The 12,345-nt window shown below is 43.7% G+C and overlaps 1 protein-coding gene across 1 annotated transcript; it reads left to right on the plus strand.

Moving 5' to 3' along the window:
* Positions 6,609 to 7,620, plus strand: LOC109223785. Its single transcript, XM_019388209.1, has 2 exons — positions 6,609 to 6,922; positions 7,015 to 7,620. Exons 1-2 carry the CDS (start codon positions 6,803 to 6,805, stop codon positions 7,438 to 7,440), a joined length of 546 nt encoding a protein of 181 aa, XP_019243754.1. The 5' UTR covers positions 6,609 to 6,802; the 3' UTR covers positions 7,441 to 7,620.

A 12,345-nucleotide genomic window follows, 5' to 3' on the forward strand; every position in this document is an offset into this window, starting at 1 on the left:
TTTTCCTTATATTTTTTAATTTTCCATCAAAATATACTCCACTAGTATCTTTTTAATTTGCTTACTAGTAACATTTTTCAGAGTGAAATCAACTTTGTTTTTCATATAGTAGCAAATAAAGATAAATGTTTAAAAAAAATAAAGATAATTAGAAAATATTTTAACATATTTTGTCCGAGTAAAAAGTCAAACAAAATAATTAACAAAAGATAAAATGTGAAACTGAAAATCATATTTTACCGACCTATTTGTACAAGTCTTTCACTTGGAACCTTTTTAACTTAACAGTCCATATTTCTTCCATTCTTTTAGAAAGAATTCAATTCCAACGAAAAAAGGGGCTAAACATGCGTATTGTCATGGGCGGCTTTCCAGCCATACTCCATGACCCCTTGGGCGTGCCCCGTGGCGTCTTAGCAAGCCTCCCAATGCCTAGCGCCACGGACGGCCGCGCCAAGTGACAAGCGCGCAGGTGCCTCTGTCGCCCCACCGATATCCCTCGCCAGCGCCAAGCCGCAAGCAGATGCCAACAGCGCCGCGCGCGCAGACCGTGATGCCAAAGACACTGCTACTGACAACGGACCTGCTGCTGCCTTATAGAAAACTAAGTCATTTTCATTGTAAATATAGAGTAGTTTTATTTCATGTACTTCCATTATGTTTCTCAAGCTTAGTCAAGTCTAGTCTTGTAGTTTTGGATTTTTTTTTTTAAGCATTATTAGGGGGGATCAAGCAATCAAACTTTCTAGCAAGCAATCAATTCTCTGTACTGGTGTCTCCCCCCCTCGACACCGCGTTGCTTTTCTGTAATAGTTTTCATTAATGTAATCAAGCTTTCTTTCATTCTCAATTCTCATTTCTATTCTCTCAATTGTTCTTGACATTGGTTTTCCCGTACGACACTGACAATCTAGTCTAGCGTACGGAGGGGACCTCAGTTGGCGGACAGTAACTGCACTGACATCAGTTGCTTAGCCTTACGTCGCCCTTCCAAGGAATCTCAGGAAGGCGCCGTGTAACAGTTGGTATCAGAGCCTAGGCTCGACATCGGACGAGGGAACGCATTGACATTACCACCATTTCTGACCATGGTGAATCATGGGGACCGCATTGCGGCCCTTGAAGAGACGGTTGAGGTATTACGGCCCATCGTGGATACGGTGCCTGAACTAAGAACCAACCTAGTGCAAAGGTTGGACGACCTGGACCGCAGAGTACTCCAGGCCGAAGCTGACATAGAAAACATCAGTCGCGACTCCGAGGGAGACCGGTAGACGGCAGCCACAGAGGCAACCAAAATTTTTGATAAATTCGAGGGACTCCAACAAGAGCGCACCGAGGATTTAGCCTACAGGGCACAAGAGGCAGACGGGGTGACTGCCATGCAACAAACTATTGACAAATTGACAGACCAGCTCAATGTTGTCAATGCTGCTTTACAGGGCCTACTTCGAGGAGGTGGAAACCAAATCGGGGGCGCTGTGAACCCCGCTTCCGCGACACAAAAACTGAAATTCCTGAGCCAAAGCCATACAGTGGAGCTAGGAATGCCAAGGAAGTGGAGAACTTCATCTTTGACGTCGAACAGTATTTCGATGTTGTTGGGGGCCTGGAGGAAGCTAAGAAGGTAGCAACTGCTGCCATGTATCTTCAGGGTGATGCTAAACTCTGGTGGCGGGTGAAGCACGAAGCCATCAGGGCCAGTGAAGATGCTCTCGAGACATGGGCAGAACTGAAGGCAGCCATACGCCTACAGTTCTTCCCCGAAAATGTTGAATACAATGCAAGGAGGAAGCTACGGGAGCTCCGCCAGACCAAATCAGTGCGGGACTACGTGCGGGAATTCTCTGCGCTCATGCTAAGCATACACGACATGGGGGACAAGGACAAGCTCTTCACCTTCCTGGAAGGGTTGAAACCTTATGCCCGTGTGGAGCTACAAATACAAAGGGTAGATACCCTACCCAAGGCGATCCAAGCAGCTGAATTCCTTGGGGACTACCAAATGGAAGCTCGGAAGGATAGGCCTCAGCCGCCTGCCCGAGCGGGATTCAAAGGGGGCCAGCCTAGCAATGGTGGCCCTAGCAGAAGTGGGGGAGATCGGAACTCAACCAAATCTAAAGCTCCTTCCTCAGGCAGCAACAGTGCTGCGTCAAACAACAATGACTGGGGGAGAAAGCCTCCTTCAGGATGCCGTCATTGTGGTGGACCACATTGGAACAATGAGTGCCCACATGCACAGATGAACGCCCATCAGGCTATTGATGATGGGACTGATGACGACTCAGACGATGCGGACCAGACTGAACTAGTAGGTGCCTTCAATGCAATTGTTGGCTCCATTTTTGAGGCATTAGCGGAGACTAGTGCTGGTATCCGTAAGAAGAAGGACCCATGTCCAGTCACCAAGAAAGGGAAAAAGAAGGCAGATGAGGAGACTCCTCTTAAACAAGAGCGGACCTTAATGTTCGTTGAGATGAAGGTGAATGGCAAGCCCATTCGGGCTATGATAGACACGGGTGCTACCCACAACTACTTAGCCTCGACTCAGGTGGAGCGCCTTGGTCTAGTTGTAGGGAAAGGTAGAGGTAGTGTCAAGGCTATCAACTCACCTCCCCAGCCAGTGGGTGGAATAGCTAAAGAGGTACCGGTGAAGCTTGGCCCTTACGAAGGAAAATTCAACCTGCGAGTGGTGATCATAGATGACTTCGAGCTGATAGTTGGGCTGGAATTCCTAAGGCAAACCAACACCATGCCTGTACCATTTGCAGACATGCTACTGATGATGGGAACCAATAGGGCCAAGCCCTGCATTATCCCGTGCATACCCATGAAGATGGCCGTTGAGAACATCTCGGCCTTGCAGTTGAAGAAGGGGGTCAAAAGGAATGAACCTACGTTCCTAGCAACCCTCTGCATTGAAGATATAGAACGCTCCTCGGGTCCCATTCCCGAGGAGCTACTACTGGAGTTTGAAGATGTCATGCCACAAGACATGCCAAAGCGGCTCCTGCCTAGGCGTACTGTGGACCATGAAATTGAGTTGGTGCCGGGCGCGAAGCCACCTGCCCGGGCGCCTTACAGAATGTTACAACCCGAACTCACCGAGCTTCGGAGACAATTGACGGAAATGCTAGATACATGGATCATTGTACCCTCCAAGTCCCCATATGGGTCCCCTGTTCTATTCCAAAAGAAACATGATGGCAGCCTGTGACTCTGTGTGGATTATCGAGCTCTAAACAAAATCACCGTGAAGAACAAGTACCCTATCCCTCTAATGGCAGACTTGTTCGATAGACTGGGTGGTGCGACGGTGTTTACCAAGATAGACCAAGACAGGTTACTGGCAAGTTCGGATCGCAGAGGGTGATGAACACAAGACGACCTGTGTGACAAGATATGGGTCGTACGACTTCCTGGTCATGCCGTTCGGCTTGACTAATGCCCCAGCTACATTTTGCACTCTGATGAACCAAGTCTTCTGAGAGTACATTGACGAATTCGTGGTGGTCTACTTGGATGACATTGTGGTATATAGCCAAACATTGGAAGAACACCAAGTGCACTTGCGGAAGGTCCTAGCTCGTTTGCGGGAGCATGAACTCTATGCGAAGCTATCCAAGTGCTCCTTTGCTCAGAAGCAAATTGACTTCCTCGAACATGCCATCGAGAAAGGGCGCATCAAGATGGACCAACAGAAGATTTAGGCCATCACGGATTGGCCGCCACCTAAGGATGTCCACGCCTTGAGGGCGTTCCTTGGCCTATGCAACTTCTACCGTCGATTTATGAAGAACTACTCCCTTATCGCAGGGCCATTGACAGAACTCCTCAAGAAGGTCACACCCTGGGATTGGGGACCGAGGAGAGCGGAGGCCTTCAACGCATTAAAAGCGGCTATGTCTAGTATCCCCGTCTTGGCTCTCCCTGATTTGGCCAAGCCATTCGAGGTACAAACGGATGCATCTGACTATGCCCTCGGCGGAGTCTTGCTACAAGAAGGGCGCCCTGTAGCGTACGAGATTCGGAAGCTGAAGGATGCAGAACGGCGCTATGCTGCCCATGAGAAAGAATTATTGGCTGTCGTCCACTGCTTGCGCCTTTGGAGGCACTATCTGTTGGGGACCCCGTTCGTGGTCAAGACAGACAACACAGCTGCAGCCATTTCATGATCCAGCCGAAGCTGAACGGTCGACAGGCCAGGTGGCTGGAACTCCTAGCTGAATTCCACTTCAACCTGGAGTACCGCAGTGGAAAGACCAATCATGTTGCTGATGCACTCAGCCGGAGAGCTGATCTAGCATCGGTGTGCCTACTCGCCACCCTAAGGGGGAGCGAAGTAGCCACCTCCATCAAGGACCAAATACAGGATCTACTCATCAAGGATCCTGCTGCTCAGTATTTGGTTGATTTGGTAGGACAGGGCAAGACTCGCCAGTTCTACATGGAAGATGGTTTTCTGAAAGTCAAAGGGAACCGACTTTATGTTCCGAAAGGAGGAGATCTGCGGAGGACTCTTCTAGCGGAATGTCATGATACTCTGTGGGCCGGCCATCCCGGTGAAGAACGCACCATGGCGTTACTTCGTCGTGCCTATTATTGGCCTCAAATGGCCGATGATGTCGCTCAGTATGTGAAAACTTGTCTAGTATGCCAGAAGGACAAGTCGGACGCTTGACACAAGCGGGACTCTTGGAACCACTAGCTGTCCCAAAGAGACCTTGGGAAAGCGTTTCCCTGGATTTCATCACTGGATTGCCCAAGGTCGGAGATCTCACAACTATCTTGGTTATGGTGGACCGGTTTTCCAAGTATGCCACCTTTATTGCAGCCCCACAATATATATCAGCAGAAGATACAGCTCGACTCTTCTTCTCTCATGTCATCAAATATTGGGGCCTGCCCAAAGACATTGTTAATGATCGCGACTCACGCTTCACTAGCAAATTTTGGACCCAACTCTTTAAGTGCCTTGGGTCAAAATTGAGTCACAGCTCAAGTTTTCATCCGCAATCTGATGGCCAGACGGAGCGGTTCAATGGTATGTTGGAGGAATATCTCCGCCACTTTGTAATCGGATCGCAGAAGAATTGGGTGAAGCTTCTGGATGCTGCTCAACTGTGTTTCAATTCAAGAAAGAGCTCTAGTACAAACAAAAGCGCTTTTGAAATTGTTACCGGACAACAACCGCTACTCCCACACACTGTGAATGCACCAAACATGGCTAAATCTCCTCGAGCTGCTAGCTTCTCAAAAGAGTGGAAGCGGAATTTGGAGATAGTGCGGAGCTATCTTGTCAAAGCTCAAAAGCGGATGAAGAGGCATGCTGATCAGAATCGTCGCTTTGTTGAATATCAAGTAGGAGACAAAGTGATGGTCAAAATCCCAAAGCGGTACTTATTTGCGGGGGTCCATGACCCTCGCCTATTGCAAAAATACATTGGACCCTTGTCCATTGAAAGGTGCATTGGGAAAGTTGCATACTGGGTAGATACCCCAGCTTGGTGGAAAATTCATCCTATCTTCCATGTCAGTCTCCTGAAACCTTTTCGGGAAGACACGGAGGATCTTTCAAGGAGCCAGCTCACAATACCCAGTATTCGAGGTCCCAATGCAACCGGGAAAAGGCGTGTTGAAGCTATCCTTGATGACAGAGTGATTCATGCCTCAAGGAAAGATCACCAAGAGTTCTTGGTGAAACGGCAGGGTTGTGATGCAGAAGAGAATACTTGGGAGAGGGGAACAAACCTCAAAGCCTACAAGAGCCTCATTGAAGATTATTTTGCAAGTAAGGTGCCGAGGACATCGCCAACTCAGGTGGGGGAGAATGTCATGGGCGGCTTTCCAGCCATACCCCATGACCCCTTGGGTGCGCCCCGTGGCGTCCTAGCAAGCCTCCCAATGCCTAGCACCACGGATGGCCGCGCCAAGTGACAAGCGCACAGGTGCCTCTGTCGCCCCACCGATATCCCTCGCCAGCGCCAAGCCGCAGGCAGATGCCAACAGCGCCGCACGCGCAGACCGTGATGCCAAAGACATTGCTGCTGACAACGGACCTGCTGCTGCCTTATAGAAAACTAAGTCATTTTCATTGTAAATATAGAGTAGTTTTATTTCATGTACTTCCATTATGTTTCTCTAGCTTAGTCAAGTCTAGTCTTGTAGTTTTGGATTATTTTTTTTAAGCATTATTAGGGGGATCAAGCAATCAAACTTTTTAGCAAGCAATCAATTCTCTGTACTGGTGTCTCTCCCCCTCGACAACGCGTTGCTTTTCTGTAATAGCTTTCATTAATGCAATCAAGCTTTCTTTCATTCTCAATTCTCATTTCTGTTCTCTCAATTGTTCTTGACATTGGTTTTCCCGTACGGCACTGACAATCTAGTCTAGCGTACGGAGGGGACCTCAGTTGGCGGACACTAACTGCACTGACATCAGTTGCTTAGCCTTACGTCGGCCTTCCAAGGAATCTCAGGAAGGCGCCGCGTAACAGTATAAGTGATTATATTTTTTCCATTAAAAAGGTCATTTTAAACTAACTTCCTAATCCAAATAAACCAGTTCTTCTTTAAAAGGCAAATTTGGTGTTCTAAAATTTCCCCTCGAGAGGACTGAGTGGAGGAGAGCGAAGATGAACAAAAATAGTGTCCAATGAGGTGATGACACGTGGACAACCAACCGGCTAGAATTTAATCAAACATTTCATGATATCTTCTCCGGGTCCTGGCCTCACAAAAATGGAAACATGCTTTAGCTTTGAACTCCTTTAGCCAAATAGTTGGACCAAAGAAAAAGAATATGATGATGGAGGCCATTGCAATAACACGTTTCTCTGCTTCAAGCACCCCACTTCTCATCCGATCTATGGCTACCCAAAAACCAACTCCATCAGCGGCCACAACTGTCACTTCTAAAAAGGTTAGATTCTTGATTAATTATATCTCAGCATTTACAGTTTAAATACATATTTGGTGAATTAATTAATGTTTGTATGTTATCACATAATGCAGACAACAACTGTGTTTCCCTTAGGGGAAAAAGGTCCTAGGCCTAGCAATTCTACATCAACACCGGCAGTGAAGTTATTGACAAGGGTGGAGCAATTGAGGCTTCTAACTAAAGCAGAGAAAGCTGGTTTACTATCAGCTGCTGAGAAATCTGGACTTTCTTTGTCAACAATTGAAAGACTTGGTCTTCTTTCCAAAGCTGAAGAGTTTGGGATTCTTTCTGCAGCTACTGACCCTGGAACCCCATCTGCGCTGTTTAGCTTGAGCTTGGGTTTGTTGGTTCTTGGTCCTGCTTGTGTGTATCTGGTCCCTGAAGATTACCCTTGGCAAATTGGAGTGCAGGTTTTGGTTGCTCTGCTTTCTGTTGTTGGTGGCTCTGCTGCTTTTGGAGCCTCAAATCTTGTGTCCAATTTGCAGAAATTAAAGTGAAATGTAAGCTGTTAAATACCATCTCTGTTAGACAGAAAATTTTCTGATAGTATAAATGTTCTTTGGTCAGTCTTGAATTTTAATTTCTGTGATAGATTGGGATGTGCACATGCGATTGATTCCTGTAACCTTGAAATTTTAGTTACTCTATCTTGCAATGTAGGATACATATTGTCTTTCTGGTTGAGCATTAAGTCACTATAAAGAAACCTGACTATCTGCAGTTTTCGACTAAGCAATGTAGTTCTTGCAATTCAAGTATTGAACTTCTTCATCATTATTGCATATATCGCTTTGGTAGAGTAATGTCGAGTAATGTTAGATCCTTGGATATATTATCCAAATAGCGTGTCAACTATCTAGATGTCACTGCAAATTGAGATTGTAGTGAATGATTACATGACTACGGAACATCTATTTGCTCCCCCTTAGAGTCAAACATAGGCCAATATAAATGAAAATCTGAGGATTGTCTTGGGGAGTAGTTTTTCTGACTTTGTAAGGACCAAATTAGAAGGGGAGCATTGACGTAACTGGTAAAGTTGCTGCCATGTGACCGGAAGGTCACATGTTCGAGCCGTGGAAACAGCCTCTTGCAGAAATGCAGGGTAAAACTGCATATGATAGACTCTTGTGGTCCGGCCCTTTCCCGGACCCCGAGCATAACGGGAGCTTAGTGCAGCTGTCTGCCTTTTTGTAAAGACCAAATTAACAATCATCTTCCAGCAGTCAACTCAAAGGAGTGTGCATTGTGAATAGTTGTGGTTAACACACAATGCGCAACTCATACATTAGTACTTGTGAAAGGGAATTTCTTATACACACATACATATCTTTCCGAAAACACTGCCATTTGGTTCTAGTGCACAATGCATAACTCATACATTAGTACATGTACAAACATAACTGTACTGTTCTGCTGAGGCCTTACCTTAAACAACTAGTTGAACTGTCAGAAGCTAGTTTAGCACTTACCAGGACTTTCTGTTTGCCTTGCCATCTACATTATAATGAACATGTCATATATGCATATATCAGGTAACAAGGATGAAAATCTGTAACATTAATAGGAAGACAGGAACCAGAAAAGAATTCAATTGTAGACACCCGAACGTAGGATGAGGAATAAAGCTTAAACTAGTTATTTCTTTCTCCTTTTGTAAGTTCTTCTGTTATGTAAAGCATGAGACTAGGATCTTTGTCTCGAGATTTTTTTGGCAGGACACACTTCCCTTTTTAATGGTTCTTTCGCGATGTGATTAGTTGGGGCCCTAAAGTGGGCATTTGACACAATGCGACCCTTCCTATCTTAGTTAATACTCTCTCCGTCCCAATATATATTATTGTGTGGTCTTATGGTTGTTTAAAATAACTAAACTCAGTTTATACATAAATCAGTATAACAAAAGCGACCAAGTTAGAAACCTAATTTAATTCAATTTTTTTTAATCAAAGGGGGTTCTAGAGCGAATTCTACAAATTCAATTTTGAACCCACTACTTTTGGCCCAAATTAAGTATACATTTGAAAACAAAATAAAAAAGTAGAGTATAATTGATCACAATTATTTTGAACCCAATTGTGGACAATTCTATGGGTTATGAATACATCGCAAATTGGGACAACCTTCAAAGACCTTCCTACAATCTAGAAAAGTGGCGCAATCTAAATCCTCCACGCAGACACAAAACCTTTCTAGGCAACGCGGATTCATCAAACTTGTTCAATTTAACAATTGTTACTGTGTATTTATTGAAGAAAAATCTTAGATTTGCTCTATATACAAAGGAGGGGGGGGGGGGGGGAATAAAATAGATATTCGGAGAAAGAGATACTAATAGCATGTGACAAACAAAATGCCAAGACATCGAAATTTTAAAGGATCAAGCTAAATCTTAAATTCAAGATACTACAAGTCTCTTGAAATCCTAGGAGTCTATCAGGGTTTCTTGGAGGTTACTCTACCCTAAACCCTAACGCACACCTATATAAAGGGATGCATATTCCATTGAAGAGGCCTCAAAAAAATCCCATAAATTCTCGGGATATTCACAAAGGGATCAAGGCATAAAATAATGTCGTGATCAATAGATGTTCTTCTTGATAGTCAAATACTTCAAGAAGAATGTCCTCACATTGATCGACTTTCATGGAGATTAAATAATCCAAAGAGGTCCGTATCATTCTACGTTCGAGAATACGCTGATCCACCCCTCGAATCACGGAGAATAATTCGGAGGAAGAATCAAGGGATAAACAAAGTTGTAATCCGTAATGTTTATCAATAAAATCACTTTATTCGTTTGTGATTGCAGTTTTATTTTTCGTATATTGAAAATTTAGTGCAAACACCAAGTAAAACCATATTCCTTGAAGCCATTTTTTATGCTTTTTTGTCTTCCCTTTCAATGGTGAAATATTTTCTTTAGTACAATTTATAGGGGATTACGTGAATAGATTTTTGGAAAAATTATAACTGAAAAGAAGTCAATTTGAAAACTTATAAAGAATATTGCCAAAATGCAACGATTATCTCACAACTCTGAGCTTCAATGCTCTAGGATGTTCTGAGAAGAAGAAGAGAAGAGAGATTGCAGAAGAAGAAAGTGGAAAATCCCACTGTTTCATTGCCACTAATGAGTATATATACTAATATCCTAACCGACTAACAACCTGATTAAACTCCTAACTACATCTTCTAACTAATCACAACTAAAATTATCCTTGTTGGCATCCAGCTGTTCACAACTTGCCATACGTCCACCACCATAGTGCATCTCACAATACTCCTTCTCAAGCTGGAGGGTACAAAATGTTTAACACTCCCAGCTTGCTCAATAGATGCACATGTGCTGCATGACCTAACCCCTTAGTCAAAAGGTCTGCTAATTGATCCCTTGTAGGAACATATACATGCTTGATCGTTCCACATTTAATCTTGTCTCGAATGAAATGACAATCAATGTCTATATGCTTTGTCCATACATGAAAAAATTGGATTGACTGCTATTTGCATAGCAGCCTTACTATCAGTGTGCATAATTACTGGTTCTCTAGCTGTAATTCCCAGCTCTTTGCATAATCCCAGTAGCCAAGTAATTTCTGCTACTGCTGAGGCCATGCTTCTGTATTCTGCCTCTGCTGAACTTCTAGGTACTGTTTGTTGTTTCTTTGACTTCCAAGAGATCAAAGAGTCACAAAGCTTCATAACATACCCTGTCACCGACCTTCGTGTATTTGGACATGATGCCCATTCTGAATCACACCAACAGGTCAACTCACTGGCTTCTGTAGCGTGCAACCAAATTCCTTGACCTGCGGTACCTTTTAGATATCTGACCAGCCTTGTTGCAGCCTCCCTATGAGATTTTTTTGGTGCTTGCATGAACTGGCTAAGGGTCTGGACTGCATAGTTGATATCAGGTCTTGTGATGGTAACATACATTAGCCTCCCAATTAACTTCTGGTATTTGCTGATGTCTTCCAGTAATTCATCATCTTTGATCCCAACTGCCTTACATAATCCACAGTTGTTAGTTTTAGATTGGATCCAAATGTGTGTTAGTTACCCTAGCACCACTCAAGCCTAGATCAGAAACTAACTCTAAGAGATATTTTCTTTGATTTAGGATGACACCTAACTTAAACCTCAAGACTTCAATGCCAAGAAAATACCTGAGCTCTCTTAGGTCTTTCAATTTGAATTTTTGGTGCAACACCCCTTTAGCTTCATCGATCTACTCAGTACTGCTTCCAGTGATGAGTAAATCATCCACATACACTAGAATAATCACCACATCCCCCTTTTAAGGTAAACAATGAATAGTCATAGCTGCTCTGCATGAAACTTTCTTCCACTAATGCATCTGTTAGTTTAATATTCCATTGCCTAGATGCTTGTTTCAATCTATATAAAGATTTAAGCAATCTGCAAACTTTCTGCTCCCCTTGTCTCCTGAATCCTTCTACATATGCATATAAACTTCTTCATATAGATCACCTTCTAAGAAGGCATTCTATACATCCATTTGATATAAATTCCAACCCTTGGAGACTGCTAATGCAACCACTGTCCTCGTTGTAACCATCTTGACCACTGGAAAGAAGGTTTCATGATAATCCAATCCTTCTCTTTGACTGTAGCCCTTTGCAACTAACCTTGCTTTAAATATTTCAATCTTACCATTAGCCCGGTATTTGATTTTGTAGACCCACTTTGAACCAACTGTATTCTTACCCTTAGGAAGAGTCACCACCTCCTGTGTTGTTTTCTTCCAAGGCTTTAATTTCTTTCTTCGAGGATTCTACCCATCTTTCATCCTTAACTGCTTCCTTAAAAGTCTGAGGTTCAATAAGGGTAGAAAACTTGGCAAGATAGCTGTGATATGTTGGTGTAATCTTGTCATAAGACAGATGATTGTAAATGGGATGTTTGTTGCCTGCTTTGCCACTTTGGACTACATAGTCCTTCATAAAATAGGTTGCCTGCTTGTTCTAGCAGACCTCTTGAGGATTGTAGATTGATCAGATGTCATTACTTCACCCTCCTCAACCTGGAACTCCTCAAGGGATGGAGCTGTTCTTGCATCTGTCATCAGTTGTTCTTCAACAGTAGGTGATAGTGTCTATTCTGCACTAGTGATATTCTATGCTTTAGCATGATCTTCAATAACATATTCTTGTTCCACAACATCAGGTCCTTGATCAGCACTATCATTGGGTTGTTCCTTACCTGCAAAATAATCAGCAAACAAGTTGTTCTGCTCCAAAGGAGCATGAATGTCATAGTGTTTGGCCTAAGCTGTTGTGGATGCCTTGGCAAAAGGAAATTCAGTCTCCTAGAATATGACATCTCTATTTACGAAAAAATGGTGTGTGTGAAGGTCTAGAAGTACGTAACCCTTC

The sequence above is a fragment of the Nicotiana attenuata genome, chromosome 3 (genome assembly GCF_001879085.1).
Source record: "Nicotiana attenuata strain UT chromosome 3, NIATTr2, whole genome shotgun sequence".
Lineage (NCBI taxonomy): Eukaryota > Viridiplantae > Streptophyta > Magnoliopsida > Solanales > Solanaceae > Nicotiana > Nicotiana attenuata.

Coding starts and splice junctions, on each gene's coding strand:
- LOC109223785 (XM_019388209.1), top strand. CDS start 6,803: ATGATGATGGAGGCCATTGCAATAACACGTTTCTCTGCTTCAAGCACC. Junction 6,923..7,014: donor CAACTGTCACTTCTAAAAAG/GTTAGATTCTTG, acceptor CACATAATGCAG/ACAACAACTGTGTTTCCCTT.